This window comes from Maylandia zebra, linkage group LG23 (assembly GCF_041146795.1).
Source record: "Maylandia zebra isolate NMK-2024a linkage group LG23, Mzebra_GT3a, whole genome shotgun sequence".
Taxonomy (NCBI): domain Eukaryota; kingdom Metazoa; phylum Chordata; class Actinopteri; order Cichliformes; family Cichlidae; genus Maylandia; species Maylandia zebra.
The window spans coordinates 684,717-698,853 of record NC_135188.1 but is presented as its reverse complement, the minus strand read 5'-3'; the positions used below and the strand labels follow the sequence as shown (position 1 = coordinate 698,853).

Here is a 14,137-nt window from a genome sequence, read left to right as displayed (position 1 = left end):
CCCACTCGCACCCGAGTGAATTAATCACTCTTCTGTTTTTTCCACAGAAGAGTGCTGACCTCACCCCACACACCCACTACCTTTTCATAGCTCTTCAGCCAATCACCTGGCAGAGAGCAACAAACTGCCAGGTGACACGTGTTACAATCGGTTTTCTTAAAGCCTCTTTGAAGTGTTTATAGGTCTGCTACCATAATAAATAAACACAATTCAACAGTTTCCTTATCATTAGTAGTCTTGCCGTTAATTACATTACAGTAAGCTGTCGTATTCAAGGGTTATTGCAAAACAACACAAACTCTGGTTGATTAAACTAATTGATGGCAAACAAACATGTATTTAAAAGGTTCCCAGTACAGGCTTTGATTTCCTGTCAGAAGAAATGTTAGAAAATGCTCCAGGAAGCAAACTCCCACATTACACTGACAGCCTTCGGTCTGCTGATTGAAGGGTGCAAATATCATCCTGATAGAGTTCCTTAAGTCCAACTCTGTCAAGGAAAGGTGAACATTTTGTGTGTTTCTGATCGTCTTAGAAAGAACAGACCAAGCTTAAAATATGCAAATTATTGAACGGCAGAAACAGTACTTCAGGTTTAGCTGCTGTTTTGAAGAATTAACCGATTCTGTTGAAAGAAGGTGCCAGCCGCGTGTTTCATTCTGGTCGGGTCTTCATCCATTTCCTGCAGCTGCATTTCCAGCATAAAGCATTTTTCCTCTAAACTCTGCCTTGACATGCAGATGTGATGAGTCATCAGGAGTGTGAGGTCTGTACATTACAGCACGGAAATAGGCAGACGTGACATTTCCAACAGTAGGGTGATTGCAAATTGCAAGAGCTAACTATTCACTCATTTCCCCCCTGTCACCTTCCACTCCTTCCTTCCTGTTTTCTTGAACTGTGTCCTCTCTCTCTCTCTCTGATGTGTGCAGTCAGATACCGAGTTCTGGGATAAGATGCAGGCAGAGTGGGAAGAGCTGGCTCGGCGAAACTGGCTGACGGAAAACGAGCAGGCACAGATTCCCTCCACTGTGTCTCCGTACGAGAAGGTCACTATCATTAAAATGTTACTCTCAGCGCGCACGCAGATTCGTCCTGATGACAGTGATGCAGGAATATGCAGAACTGCGTGTGCGCCTAGAGTGAAAGTGTGCAGTATGTTTACATCTGACATCTATAAAAACCTGAAACCAAATATAGTTTTATCAGCCTTTGTAGATCAACATTTAAAATATCTGAGCTATTTATTGTCTTCCACGTTGATTTAGTGTCCAATTCTGTATTTATCCATGTGTGACTGTCAGAATTTATGCAGCCATAAAATGAACCTGTGCTAATATTCTCACAATGCGCATGAGGGAAGATTTATGATTAGTAAGTGGCCTTGAAGTCTCAAAGTGATGAATGAGTGAGCAACGGAGGGATTTTAGGAACAGGCGTGATTAATGGAGGCTTGTCACCCTGAGGTTAACGGTCAACTATCAGAGACTTTAAGGTTACTGTAATGCACCGAGCTTTGTGGATCCAGAACTTTTATATATGTGAATGGGTTTTAAAAATGAGGAATGACGTGTAAACTAGTGTTAAACGACTCCGTGTTGAATGTGAAGCCTTTGGTCTCAGTCACACATACCTGGTAAGCACTAGTATCCATGCAAAGATGAGTATTCCTCTAGTGGTTGCCAGTAGTTACTGGAGGTCGCTTGCCGTCGCTGTGAAACTGATTCTTAAAGACCAGCCAGTGATGCCATCACTACCAGTTACTATACTGTCGCTTAGCATTAGCTGATAACAGTGGTCACCTCCAGTTTGTGTGGAAGATACCTAATTGTCTGCAAGCACTGGCTAACTACTGGCTAAGTGATTGTGAACCTGTGACGTGTAACCTGTCAAACTTTCAAGTTTCACTAGCTAGGAGGCCAATTAGGGAGTCTATGCAGACAAGTGGCTTCTTCCATGTAAGCTCCAGGCGACCGTGGCAACCTGCTAGTGACCAAAGAATTTAAATAGAAGTTTCCAGCAACATAGCCAACACTCATTAGCCAGGTTGTTGGGGAATATGGATTTTTTTTCACCTAGAGTCAGCTGCCGGGTGAATGCTGTGCCACAAAGGGATGAGGTGGTCTCTAGGTCTGTTTGACCGATTCCCTATTGTGTATGAGAAGAGTGACAATATGAAAACCCAAGAGTGAAACAGCGAGTAAAGCTAAAGCTGCTTATTTTATTGAAAGCAGCACAGATAATTAAAGTCTAAGAGTCTAAAAATATGCCATTCTGAAGAAGAAACATACAAAAAAAAAAAGTAATAATTTAGTTGTATTTATCTTTCTGGTTCACGCCAGACTGATCAACACTACTTGTTAATGTGTTGTGATGCAATGTAACAACGCCTGCACACTGACCTGCATGTTTACCGCATCACAATGACGTTTTCCCGAGTTTCAGAGGACATGAGCACATGTCTGAGCATCACCCACCAGCTGACCTTCTTATGCCAGGAAATCATGTGAGATCAGACTTGTGGGCTTTCTGTATTGATCCCAGCGTAGCGCTCGTTCTTAAGGAAAAATCTGTTTCAAAGTCATCGTGCTCAAAAGCACGCAACACACCAGGGTAATCACAGTTTGAAAATGCAAAGTTTAACATTTAAAGAGAGCAGACAAACCCTGGGGAGCTCAGTCCAGGTTTGATGTGAAGGAGAAAAGATCAATTCCTGCTCCTGCAGTTTTGCTTAAATATACAACTGCACAGGACACTTGGTTTGCAATGGAATAATAGAAGAGTGAAACTGACGTTGCCACTGTGCTTGTTTTTATCTTTTCTTCTTGCTGATAGGGTTACTACTTCCACACAGATAATCCTTATAAGGACTTGCCTAATGCATTCGAAGAGGGACTGAAGAAATCCCGAGAGGGCGATTTGCCAAACGCTGTGCTTTTGCTTGAAGCAGCTGTCCTACAGGACCCTCACGATTCAGAGGTGAATTCTGCTAATATACACATGCACAGAGCTGTCAACACACACTGTTTACCCAGTCAAGTCAGTAGCAGAGCTATTCATATTTACAGACATTTGTATACTTTTAGAGTACAAATGGCCGATAAAACTGCAGCCTTACGCCGGCTAACTGGACTGGATCACTGAGGCTTTCATTGCAAAGCTATGGCTAAATCCTCCCCTGCTACAGAGGAAGAATGCCTCACTGACCAGCTGATTTGGTAGGCAGCACCCACAGGCTCAATGCTGATTGCCTGTAGAGGTCAGGGGATTTTTTCCCTTTTAAAAATAGTTGTTTACTGTAGCAAAAAAATACTCAACTTGCACTTGATGAGAATTTCCATTTGCCCAGTGAGATGAACAATAGCTCATTCTCCTTTTTGTATTCCTCCCATTTCAATGGAGTGACCTCTTTGCGAGCTGAAAGAGCAAAGCCTTCATTCAAAGTACTTCGGAATCCCCTGGAATATACAGAAATGTGCCAGTTATTCCGAGGAGAGGATTATCCCACGGTATATGGAACTAATACGATTCCAAATTTCCTTGTAGGGCACGTAGCGGCTTATTGGCCGACTGCGAAGACCTCTGAATCATTCAGAAATCATTTGGCGCCTGGTTTCAAAGAGCTGAACAAAAAAAGCATGTAGAGAGATTAGAACAGGTTATTAAATGTGCCCTTACACACACATCATACAGTGGGACTAATCTCATAATCTGGATTGGATTTCAGGTTCGTTATATCATTGTCTGGCCTCTTGTGTTGATGAAGGCCCTAATTCAAGTCAGTGTCGTCCCTCTAACACATAAACATATTCCAATTAAAGAGGACAGCAAGTCATTTAAAGCTGTGAGATAATGATCTGCTCAGCTGAGCAGCAGAAGGGGATGATAATCAGCTGCTTTGGGCAACGATGAGACAACCCCCAAAACAGGAATGCTTTTTTTCCTTCTTGTTTTCACTAGTTTTGCATTTGGCTAGGGTCAGTGTTACTACTGGTAGCATGAGGTAATACCTGGACCCTACAGAGGTTGGTAGTAACTCCTCCAGGAAGGCTCATCAGTACGTACCATTGCAAGGAGGTTATCTGTGTCTACCAGCACAGCCTCGAGAGAATGGGGGAGATTGGGGTGTGCCAAGTTACACAGGAAATGGGCAGAAAATGAGGGGCAAGAGGACTTCTGGAAGAGATGAATCCAAATTTGAAATATTTGGTTCAAAGTGTTGACAGTATGTATGGAGGAGCAGCCCTGAGTGTCTACAGCCAACTTTTAAACACGGTGGAGGCACAATCGTGGATGCAGTTACCTTCACATTTTGATCCACTGTATATCATCTATAAAGCATCTGATTGGCAGGGGCTTCATGTTTCAGCATGACAGCGATGCCAAACACGATGCCAAACAATGCAGTAAATGCATACCTGGATAGGTCCCATCGCGGTTACACACAAAAGAAACTATATTTATTATTAAAGTATGCTCTTTTTCAGTTTTACTACATAATATCTGATGGTGTCTGAGGACAATAGTCCAAATAAAACACTGTCAGTCTTAATCATCACTGCATATACCCCAGTTGTACTTCCTTAAAATTAGCTGGAGCCAGACAACAGCCGTGGCAGCATAGGCTGTACACTGTTTCCACCGTGTGTTTTTTACTCTTTGTTCTTTACCTGTTTGTATTGTTTTGATGCAGGCCTGGCAAGTCCTGGGGACCACCCAGGCTGAAAATGAGAACGAGCAGGCAGCGATTGTCTCCCTCCAGAGGTAATGACAAACAACTGCATTCAGTTCCCATTTAAAATCAAAAAACGCTCGCAGACATTGGAGTCAGTCAGCTGTTGCTGCTTGGGAACACCATATGTTTGCACAAGTGGGACACTGTGGAAATATCATGTGAAAAGATGAAGCCCAGCACGTGAAATTTGCCTGCGAGGTTTCACTGAACTGTTTAACAGCAGTAGGTTCAGCGAGAACAAAACCAAGTCATAACTATATGCCGATGTTAAAACAGTATTATAAGAAGAACACCATCACAGTTTTGTTCAGTTATCCTTAGATGGAGATGGGAAGAGCAGGCTCTGGGAGTTTTATTCTTAAAACAGAGACACCCCACATGGATGGTGATAGCACAGAGCACGTTTATGAGCAGAAGCCTCAATGGGAGGTGGCCCACTTTCATTCAAACTGGTGAAGCCGGAAATGACACCTTTCTGGGAATGTGAGTGCTGACAACAGAAAACACAAGAGATTCAGCAGAAAGTGTTCTTCCTTCAGATATGGTCCATTTTTCAGAAGAAAGAAACAAGACTAGGAAAATGTGATCGCTGTTAGACGTGGATTACAAACGGTGTCCGCTGTCATGCAGAATATCTTAGTTGGCCTGAGATTCCTGCGGTCCAGCAGAGTCCTACACGCTCCTTCTGTGGTTTGAATGTCTGTGTTATGTAATGGCTCCATCTGCGAAGGCTCTTTTTGTATGAAGTGAGATTAAATGTTTTTAGCTTGTGGTTACAGTGGCATCGTTTCAGATTCACAACACTGCTGTATTCTCTTTTTTATCTGTTTGTGGAATAATGTCATATGCTTAACTTTGTTTTGCCATGTTTATGCTTTAATTCAGAAAATGTCTTCTTTGATACAAAGGCTACACCTACAGTACTGCTATTTGAAATAAAGCAATTAAGATGTGATCGAAGGGCAGACTTTAAGCTATGACTCGAAAACCGTATCACATTAACTGTTTTTTTATGCAAAGTCCATTTTCAGACAGGTGACTGAAAGGTGGGTTTTTGACGAGGTGAGACCCGTTCCCTTGTTATTCGATGACAAATTAAGCAGATGAAAGATCTGATTCCAATTGTTTACCTTCTGTTTAGTAGCTGTTTGCTGGAAACTGCCAAAAAGATGAGACGTTATATGTAAAGTTCATCATTAGGCTGGAAAACAAAATAAACATAGAAAGGCCAGTTCATGCCTTACTCTAAGAAAATCACAGAGGGCCTGGAAGAGCACAAAGTAGAGCAGAATTGTTGATGCAAATGATGCAAAGAGAAAAGCACGCCAAACCAGAGAAATGAAGCAAACCACATCGTCCGTCAAACACAGTGGAGGCTGTGCTATGGCACGGGCATGTGTGGGTCACAACTGTTTATTGATGGTGTGACTGCTGATAGAGGTAACAGGATGCACTGTGAAGTGTACAAGGCTATACCCTCTGCTAAATGGTGCTAAACTGATCAGAAAGGATTTCACAGTGCACACCAATAATAAGAAGCATACTGCACATAGCAAGGCAAACATGGCCGACTCAGTCACCGGCTTTCAACCAACAGATCGTGCTCTTTAGTTACTGAAGAGAAAACTGGATACAGAGAGATCCCAAAAAGTAACAACAGTAGGAGGCTGAAGGCCTGGCAGATCATCTCAAGGGCGGAAACACAGCATTTGGTGATGTCCATGAACAGTTGTCGAGGTACAGGCCGTCAAAATCTGCAAATTGTGTCTGACGGTCTAATTATTTTTAAGCCTATAAAAATGGGGGACTAAGTATAAAGATGTCTATAATTCCTAAACAGTTTCGTATTTTTGTTAAACGCCTTGAAGTCAAGTCTGCACTTTGATCACACCTTAATTGTTCGATTAAAATCCACTATGTACGGAGGCAAACAATGCAACACTGTGTGAGTATTTATGGGCCTAACTTTATATGCAGTGAACGTCAGTGTCCTGAACCAGGGTTTACGTCATTTGCAGTGGGACTGAAATAATTTGGTTTGTGCGAGATTAGGATGGTTTTAAGGAAGCTGGCACATCAACTGTAGCAAATCTGGCTAAAAAATTATCTTGTTGAAAGCTAAATCTCGTTTTGGCCTCCCCTTTAGTCTTTCAACTAATCCAAGTCGTTCATCCAACACTGTTCTGTTCTTCTTCCCTTTTCAATTATGAAGTGCCAGCACAGTGGCAAGCGTCCACGTGATATAACCGGTGATATAACTTCAGCAATTACTACAAACATACTTTCCGTCTCTGGAACAACCACCCATGCCGTTTTGCCTAAGTGCAAAGCTAATTCAAATCATCAGCTGTGGGTAGCATGCAAACACGACTCTCTGCAGCAGAGACGGAGCAGGAGAAGTGTTGCTCGTTCGCTCTGGCCCAGAAATCATTAGCCTTGGCCTGATGTTCCTCTGCTTTGGCCTGTCCCAATTAATGCTTGTCAAATCTAGATTTCTCTTTGAAGTGAACACCTTACTTGATTTCTCTTCTCCCGTGAACGAATCGTGTCTCCATCCAGGTGTTTGGAGCTCCACCCAAACAACCTTATAGCCCTCTTGGCTCTGGCAGTGAGCCTGACCAACACTGGTATGCGCCATGATGCCTGTGAGGCCCTCCTCCGCTGGCTGAGACACAATCCCAAGTACAAGCATCTTGTCAAAGGCAAGACTCATCTAACGGGATCTCCAAACTCCCAGCGCAGGATGTCTCATGCTCCCAACCTGGGCAGACATGAAAGGTAGAGTATTTAAACTCTTTAGACCTAATTAAAAGGATCACTACAGCATAAGAAAACCTGCAGTCTCTTGTTTGCCACTTTATTAAAGATGGACGGATGTCTCGTATGTTGGCTTTGTACACATATCAGAGGCTGCAGCAAGTCAAAGGTGTTGTTGATGAAGTGGAAAGCAACATGTAGCTGTGCAGGTTTCTTAAACTTGTAGCTGTTAACAATTACTAAACCAAGTTTAAGACATTTCACTTTAAAATCTGGTCCTGGGTGTTTGTTTTGTACACTAATACACTGATTATTTAACAATAATTGGCTATTATTTTGCTATCTGTCTGTTTTCTTCCACCTCTCTAATTCAGAGTCACAAGGAGAAGGGTTATCTCAACTATTATAAGCTACAACCCGGACAGGTTGGTGTGTGTTTAAAGGGCTAACAGAGAGAGACAGACAAGCATTCACACCTGCAATGCTAACCACAACACATACCTTCAGGACAGGCATGTGGACGTTAACCTGCAAGGAAAGAAGGGTGTTGGTACTAGCAGTTAACATTAGCCACACATCAGTTTTTCCTTCTATTTATAACATTATAACATACTGAATTTGTGTGTTTTTTTAATTCAACAATAAATATCACGTGCTGGGAATATTTTTAATTCTAGCAAATATGAATGACAAAATCCTTCTTCCACAGATTCCTGGTTCCTTCTTTCCTAATAGCAATTGTTGCCACAGCTGACGATGCTGTGGCAGACGGGCAGTTTGACGTGTGCTTACACTCCGTTGCAACATTATAGCAGACGGCTTCATTCATTTGGCTGGCTTATCTTTATTATTGGGATTGTTCGTGTCTCTAATATAAAATATATGCACAGCCAAAAAAATAAAAGGAAGACACTGAAACTGTCAATAGGAAACAAACAATCATGCTAGATATCTATACTGACATGGACTGGGTAATGAAAGGATGCTGAGATGGTGCTCAGAGTGGGCCCCAAGAGTAGCTGACAACAAAGGGGCGTGCTCCTGGTGAGGTAACTGATGGCGTCCTGGAGGAGCTCCTCCCAGATCTGGACCAGACTATCGCTGAGCTCCTGGACAGTTGGAGTTGCAGCCTGGCGGCTTCGGATAGACAGAAACAGAAAGTTTCAGATGTGTTTTATTGGATTTGACTTCTGTTGTTAAAACTGGTAAAATTACGATTCCAGGATTTGTTAATACTCTCGTATATGTACTTGTGAAATGTAGTACTGGTGACACTGGTAGTGGCAGTAATACTGGTGAGATGGTAGACGGAGGGTTACAGTACATGTGTGGACCTTGTTAAATTACTTTGTTAAGTGCGTGCTGTCTGCAATATTTTAAGTCGTATAATTGAGGTTGTTTGGTATATCTGATCTGAAAGACCTAATTCCACTCCCGAGGTAAAGTAGCGCTTTATCAAATCATTAATCGTCTAGTCAGTGTGAAGAGACACAGTTACAGCCCAATTACTGCGGTCTCCCCTCTAGTCCACGGAATAACATCCCTTTAAATTTTTGCTGCTCACCTCATCCCTCATTTTCTATCCCTTCCTTTTATCGCTCTGCTAAGGCTCGCGTCACAGTTTTCAGATACATGCACTGCTAAATATTAGACCACAGCTTCACTCATGTTTACAAACATCAGTGAACATGTTTACAAACTGTTTACAAACAGAAATTCATTCTTTCCATACGACCGGCCTGGTTTCCAGTTTTCCTCTCTGTACCGCCCCCATCATTCCCCCGGCTGCCTCTCATCATGTTACGCTGTGAATAAAAGTCCAGTGCACATCATGGCCCTGCAGTCTTATGCGTGCTTACTCAGCAGCCTTAAGTCACACTAATCCTTATCTCAATTTTGTGTGTGTGTGTGTGTGTGTGTGTGTCCACAGCTCCCTGCTACCAGAGGTCAAGGAGCTCTACCTGGAAGCAGTTCAGCAGAACTCTGACAGCATCGACCCAGATTTGCAGACGGGCCTCGGGGTGCTTTACAACCTCAGCGGAGAGTTTAACAAAGCCGTGGAGGCCTTCAACACGGCTTTGTCAGTGCGGCCCGAGGTAGACACACAGCCCTACGCACTACACACAGGGGCACGGTTTAATATGCATGGTTCTCCAAAAAGATGACTTTAGGCTGACACTTTACCATATACCAGTCAACAACTTAGCAGCTTTGTTAGTTAGGCTCTACTTATCAAGTATAGTTTTTAAAAGAGAGAAGGGAAATAAGTGATAATCCAAACACGGCTCATAACACATGAACAGCTGGCACTGCATTAATGCACCAATGTCAACGGCTTTCATACAACAGTGGATCGGTTGCTCACATATTACATCCATGTTACAGCACAACAGTGGGTTTTCTGTTGTCGTGGTGTTACGGCCCTAGCAGGGCCTCCTCCTGAAGATGCCTGTGTGGGCGTGTCCCACCACCTCTTCTGCCTGAGGTGCCACCTTTCCCTTTTACACAGCTGACTCGCGTCAGTAATCAAGGAGATTTAAGCCCAGGGAAAGGTGAGCTCTGGGCCAGAGTGCCAGTAGTGTGGTTACAGCTTGTGAGCTGAGTGCTTGTTGTGTTTGCAGCTAGTGAGCTGCTCTTTCTTTTTGGCTTACGTTTTACTTTATTGATAAGGTATGTAATTTAGACTTAGACTTTAGACTTAGTGGTCTTAGTGTTTCAGAAACTGCTGATCTGCTTTCACACACAATCATCATCTCTCAGGTTTAGAAAGAATGATTCAAAAAAAGAGAAACTTGGTGAAAATCCTTCCTTGGTGTCAGCGGTCAGTCAAAAATAGCTTCCAGCTGATAGGAAGCCAACAGTAACTCAAATATGGCACCAGTTACCACAGTGGGTGAGCAGGCGATCGTATGTCTTCCCTGTCTTTCTCTGCTTTCCTGTCTAGTTCCATTATTGTAATCAAATAAAGGCAAATGCCAAAAAAATAACCAGTTATTACAGGCAGTGTATAAAAAGAGCATCTCTGAGTGCACAGTGCAGCAGCAGAAGACCACACTGTCTGCCCCGCCTGCTTAAAACAGGAAACTGAGGCTACAGTTTACATGGATAATACAAGACTGGAAAAATGTTGCTTGATTCAATGAGTCTCATATTCTGCAGCAACAATCGCTTCATCCGGCTTCGCATCAATAGTTCAGGCTGTTGGTGTTAGAGTGGTGCTGGGTACAGTATCTGGAGAAGCGGCCCCTTTTGTGCGCCACGGACCAGTTTAATGTCGGACCATATTTTCACGGGCCGGCCTTTAAGGTGTGGCGGATAAATACAACAAAATAAAATGATACAACCGAGACAAAAACTGTGGCGCTTTGTAAATATAATAATAAAAGCGAATTCACTGTGTAATTGTGTAACTTTATTAGCAGCGTCCCCCTGAACAACAGCGAGAGTAACATCCCCCTCTCTGTTACTATGGTAACGCGTAAACGTTTCTTTCAAAATAAGACGCACAACTTCAACACGGGAAAGACCCAGGGAACTGAAAACTGAAACCTCAAGCCTCGCAGCCCGGTATCAAACGAGCGGTCCGTGGCCCGGGGGTTGGGGACCGCTGATCCAGCGCACTTTGGGCCTCTTAGTACCGACCGGTCAGTATTTAAACACCACAGCCGACCTGAGTATTGTTGCTGAATGTGTCCATCCCTCTGCTGACAGCAGAATAGCACACTACGTCCCATGGATCAGATCAAACTGGTTTCTTGAACATGACACTGAAGTCTCTGTACGGCCACCACAGTCACCAGATCCCAGTCCAGCAGAGCATCTCTGGGATGTGGTGGAACGCAGATAAATCTGCAGCAGCTGTGTGTGTTGGTTGTGTGTGTGTGTTATTATCGTGCTGATGTGAACCCTTCAGGAATGTTTCCTGTGAGCGTGTGCTGTGCTTTCTAATACTGTACATACTGTAAGAGCCAGACTTCCAAACACACGCAGCAGACACGAAGCCCCAAAGCATAGCGAGGATGAGCCACGATATCAAGGGAGAGCTTGTGCAAACAGATGCAGTGAGGCACAGCAAACTGTCACAGCAATATGCGAACTGTCGCGCTGCCAAATCTGGCCTGGTGAACTCCTGACTGGCACACATATGCTCTCGCTTGTGATCCAGCACAACGGTTGAGCAAGACGCAATCCGCACACACATACACAAAAACACACATAATTACGCAGAGAGCTAAAAATAATCTCAGATGCATGCATATTCACTCCACTAGAACACACAGGCATGCGACAGATAAAATGGACACGCACGCAAATACAACCAAGAACTTTTCTACCATTTCTCTGTATGCAAATGAGCTCCATCCTCCCAGCACTGTCCCAGGCCGGCATGAATATTACTCACTGTTAAATCCAGCCTCCCGCATTTGACTTGGTAATATCAGGTCCCCTGCTGGAAAAATAGCTCTGAACACAAAGGGAGATAATTATACCCCAGTGCTGGGCTTAGCCAGAGATGAAGGATCCCTGTAACAGACCATGACCTCTGTATGTGCCTGTCTACCTGCAGGTGGGAAACAACAGCAAGGACATCCTTTGTGATATAACTCAGCTATCCTTAAATTACCCTTCTTGAGTTACTTTTAACCAGGGGAGATGTTACAATGCTCCAAAACAGCCCCTTGTTATTTAGGTCTCTAAAGAAAGACTGCTTTGTCACGCTGTCACTGCAGATGGAAGGCCATGTGATGCGCAGCAGCCCAGATTATCCAAGTCCTAATTAGTCCATCTATTGTATTAAAGACACTGCAAGCTGATTTTTAGGTCCTTCAAAGGTGGACAGCGTTTAAGCCTTGAATAATTAAATAATAATTGAAGCGATGTCGCTGATGAGTTTTAAATTGCACTAAATGACTGAATGCAAGTCTTGAGTATGTTGGTTATTTAGGCTGGCAGCATCTGACACCACACTGAGCTGTACCAAACCTTCACTACCTGACATTTCCTATTCCTCAATCAACCGATGACTCGCACTCTTGTGCAGGACTACTTGTTGTGGAACCGCCTCGGGGCCACGCTGGCGAATGGAGATCGAAGCGAGGAGGCGGTGGAGGCTTACACAAGAGCCCTGGAGCTGCAGCCGGGGTTTATCCGGTCCCGCTACAACCTGGGCATCAGCTGTATTAACCTGGGGGCACACAGGTGAGTGATCTGTGAGTGGGATAGCATTTCTATTCTTTTTGCGTAATGCAGTGGAGTAGAATTAATAAGCATAACAGCCAAAGTGTAGGTCAGAAAGGGCAGCAGTTGAAGTAAGACAATGCACAGAGTTAATATGTGAGTTTTCATAAATGCCAAATAAAAGCATGACATCTTCACACTGAGAAGGCTGCAGACGATATTGGCTCAAAAATCAAAATGTGGCTGATTAATTTCCTGTTGATAGATTTATTATTGCAGCTCGAATCTAAATTGCAAAATGTGTGACTTGGTGCACAAGATCTCTTCTTATGAATCATTTATCTCGTGTGGTGAGTGGAATACTGTCTGCACATATCAATTCTGCTCATGATACCAATCATATGCATTCATATGAGTTTTAATATGTACCTGCCAGACAACACCCAAAAGGCAAATGCTTATCCACAAACAGAAAATATTCAGATTGAAGCTACTATCAGCGTAGAAATACAAGCAGCAGCACACAACCAGAAATCTGACATGAGCAGACATCAAGACATATCCAAACTCAGCCAGTTACACTCAGAGATGGGCAGTAACGCGTTACATGATGAGTAAGTAAGGGATTACTATTGCAAATTACTATTACTATTACTATTGCAAAAACGGTAATTAGATTACAGTTACTTTCCCGTATGAAACGCTGCGTTACTGCGTTACTGAAACCCTGATTTTTTTGCGAGAATGTCTCATGACAGCGACGTTCGTGACAACAGCTGTGTGCAGATCAACAGTGGATCATATCTCGAGTGCAGAGAGAGTATGAGCGTGCAGCGTTTAAAGCGTGGAAGTACTGACCTTACTTTGAGTTTGATTCCATAAAAAGTGACAAAAACATTAGTGTCCGCTGTGCGTGGGAAGAAAACTTCTTTTTACAGCGAAAAAAACCCCTAAACTTCCAAACAAGCACCGAGTAGCTACAACGTGATGGGAAACTCACAGAGAAACTCGCGGATTCTTCCACTGACCGCGGCACACCTGCACCAGGGTAAACCTCCGCCTACCCCACTCCTGCTTTACAGGTGAAAATAGAGCAACAGGACCGCTGAGTCTTTGATTTTATTTATTTTCTGCTGTGTTTTACTTGCATCTATTTGAAAGACTGAGTGTAAACACACAAAATACTTTATTTTGTGTGGAATGTGCAGAAAATAGGTTTAAATGTTAAACTCATTTCTTCCAGTCAGAGAATGTTGCAGATAATTAAATTTTTGCTTGATGCATAAAGTTAAAAGATTAAAACTAATAAAACAAGTTTTAAAAAGAGACTTTTCCATTTGATTACATTTTGTATGATGGATTATGCAGAAAAAGTAGAATTGGGCTGAAAGATCTATCGCTTTATCACCTCTTCAGGTTGTAAATCGTGTTTTTAAAACGTAACTAAGTAACTGAGTAATTAGTTAC

General features: G+C 43.1%; 1 protein-coding gene across 5 annotated transcripts in view; it reads left to right on the top strand.

The window, feature by feature from the left end:
• pex5la (peroxisomal biogenesis factor 5-like a) overlaps positions 1-14,137 on the top strand; it is a 120,230-nt gene that overhangs the window by 99,862 nt on the left and 6,231 nt on the right. For all 5 annotated transcript variants that reach the window (XM_004570229.4, XM_004570227.4, XM_076880674.1 and 2 more), the window contains 6 exons: positions 933-1,049; positions 2,836-2,979; positions 4,694-4,764; positions 7,295-7,513; positions 9,423-9,588; positions 12,534-12,691. In XM_004570229.4, coding sequence (XP_004570286.1) covers positions 933-1,049; positions 2,836-2,979; positions 4,694-4,764; positions 7,295-7,513; positions 9,423-9,588; positions 12,534-12,691 — 875 coding nt within the window. The remainder of the gene's footprint in view (positions 1-932; positions 1,050-2,835; positions 2,980-4,693; positions 4,765-7,294; positions 7,514-9,422; positions 9,589-12,533; positions 12,692-14,137) is intronic.